Source organism: Rhagoletis pomonella, unplaced genomic scaffold, assembly GCF_013731165.1.
Source record: "Rhagoletis pomonella isolate Grant_MI unplaced genomic scaffold, Rhpom_1.0 Rhpom_scaffold_00517, whole genome shotgun sequence".
NCBI lineage: Eukaryota > Metazoa > Arthropoda > Insecta > Diptera > Tephritidae > Rhagoletis > Rhagoletis pomonella.
In genome coordinates, this window is record NW_023459071.1 from 61,113 (window position 1) to 62,540 (window position 1,428).

The window sequence follows — 1,428 nt, forward strand, 5'->3', positions numbered from 1 at the left end:
TACTTTAGCGTGGGGGATTAACTCCATTTTGCAAAAATAAAAGAAGACATTAGATTTTGTGCGCAGTTACGAAAAGGACGTGTTTTAATTCGATACCACTAAGACCTGATATATTACATCAGAAGTGGTCCGCGAAACCATTCCTATTAAAAGTACAGTCAATTTTAAATAAAGTAATGGAAAGTGAGAACATAAGTGCTGAGCGATATTCGCTGTTGCAGCTGAAGGCCTGGTGCACGGCCGTTGGGCTAAACGCGAGTGGCGCAAAGGCCACTTTAGCTGCAAGACTCAGCGACCTATCAGCGGAGGCACGTGGACTGTGCCCTGGAGAAAATGTAGCTGAAAATTCAAAAAGGCAAGGTTCAGCAGCAACAGATAATTTTGAAAAGAGTGGCGAGGACAGTAGTGCAAACGATGGTGAAAACAACGATGGCGTGAACAACGATGGTGTGAACAACAATGGCGTGAACAACGACATAAACAACGGTGTGAACAACGGCATGGACAACGGTGCGAACAACGGCACGAACAACGGCATGGATAACGGTGCGAACAACGGCACGAACAACGGGGCGGACAACGGAAGAATTATAAGAAACGACAACGATGGAGTGTGCGTTCGAAGCGACGTAGCTTGCGTACGTAGCGGCACCTTTGGGCGGCGTCCAGCAAGGCACACCGAAGATAGCGATAGCGTGAGTAGTGTAACAGCAGAACATTTACCCGTTGTCCGCAACAACGACAATGCCGAGGCAGCAGCCCTTAAAGTGGAGTAATTGCAAAAAGAGATTGAGGTCCTTAAACTTCAAAAGGCTCTGCTTGAAAACAAACAAATGGCGGGAACACACGAAGTAAGCGACAAAGTTGCGTTCGAAACGGTAAAGGAAATAATACCAATGTACGATGGCGGCGATGGATTTACCACATGGTATAATCAAGTGATGCACTACCGCGGCATATTCAAAGTCGACGATGCGATGATGTGTGTGGCCATACACCTAAAGTTGAAGGGTGCAGCTCTTACGTGGTACAATGCTAAGCCAACGTTCGCCAACAATGTAGACCAATTAATGAACGAAATGAAGACGATGTTCACATCCGGCTAAAGAAAGCTCGAACGCCGTCGTAGGTTTGAAAACCGTGTGTGGGTGCCGGAGGAAAGTTTTTCAAACTACTACAATGACAAGTTCGCCCTACGAGCAGATTTAAACCTTAGTGACGAAGAATTCGCGGATTACCTTGTCGAAGGAATCCCTGACAAGCAACTCCGCAACCAAGCAAGATTGCACAATTTTACGTCACCAAACGATGCTCAATTACATTGCCGGAACGACCAGCAGCAAAGCAACGCGCCGATGAACGTCTCAGGTGCTATAACTGTAACTGTTCAGGCCACTACGCCAAAGACTGCAGGAAGGCGAAACGAGA

General features: G+C 46.9%; 1 protein-coding gene across 1 annotated transcript in view; it reads left to right on the forward strand.

Annotated features, from left to right (window-relative positions):
* Positions 1-776, forward strand: part of LOC118751081 (trihydrophobin-like) — a 1,262-nt gene extending 486 nt beyond the window's left edge. Inside the window, exon 2 of the mRNA XM_036485847.1 lies at positions 361-776. Coding sequence (XP_036341740.1) covers positions 361-776 — 416 coding nt within the window. The remainder of the gene's footprint in view (positions 1-360) is intronic.
* The last annotated feature ends 652 nt before the right edge of the window (positions 777-1,428 follow it).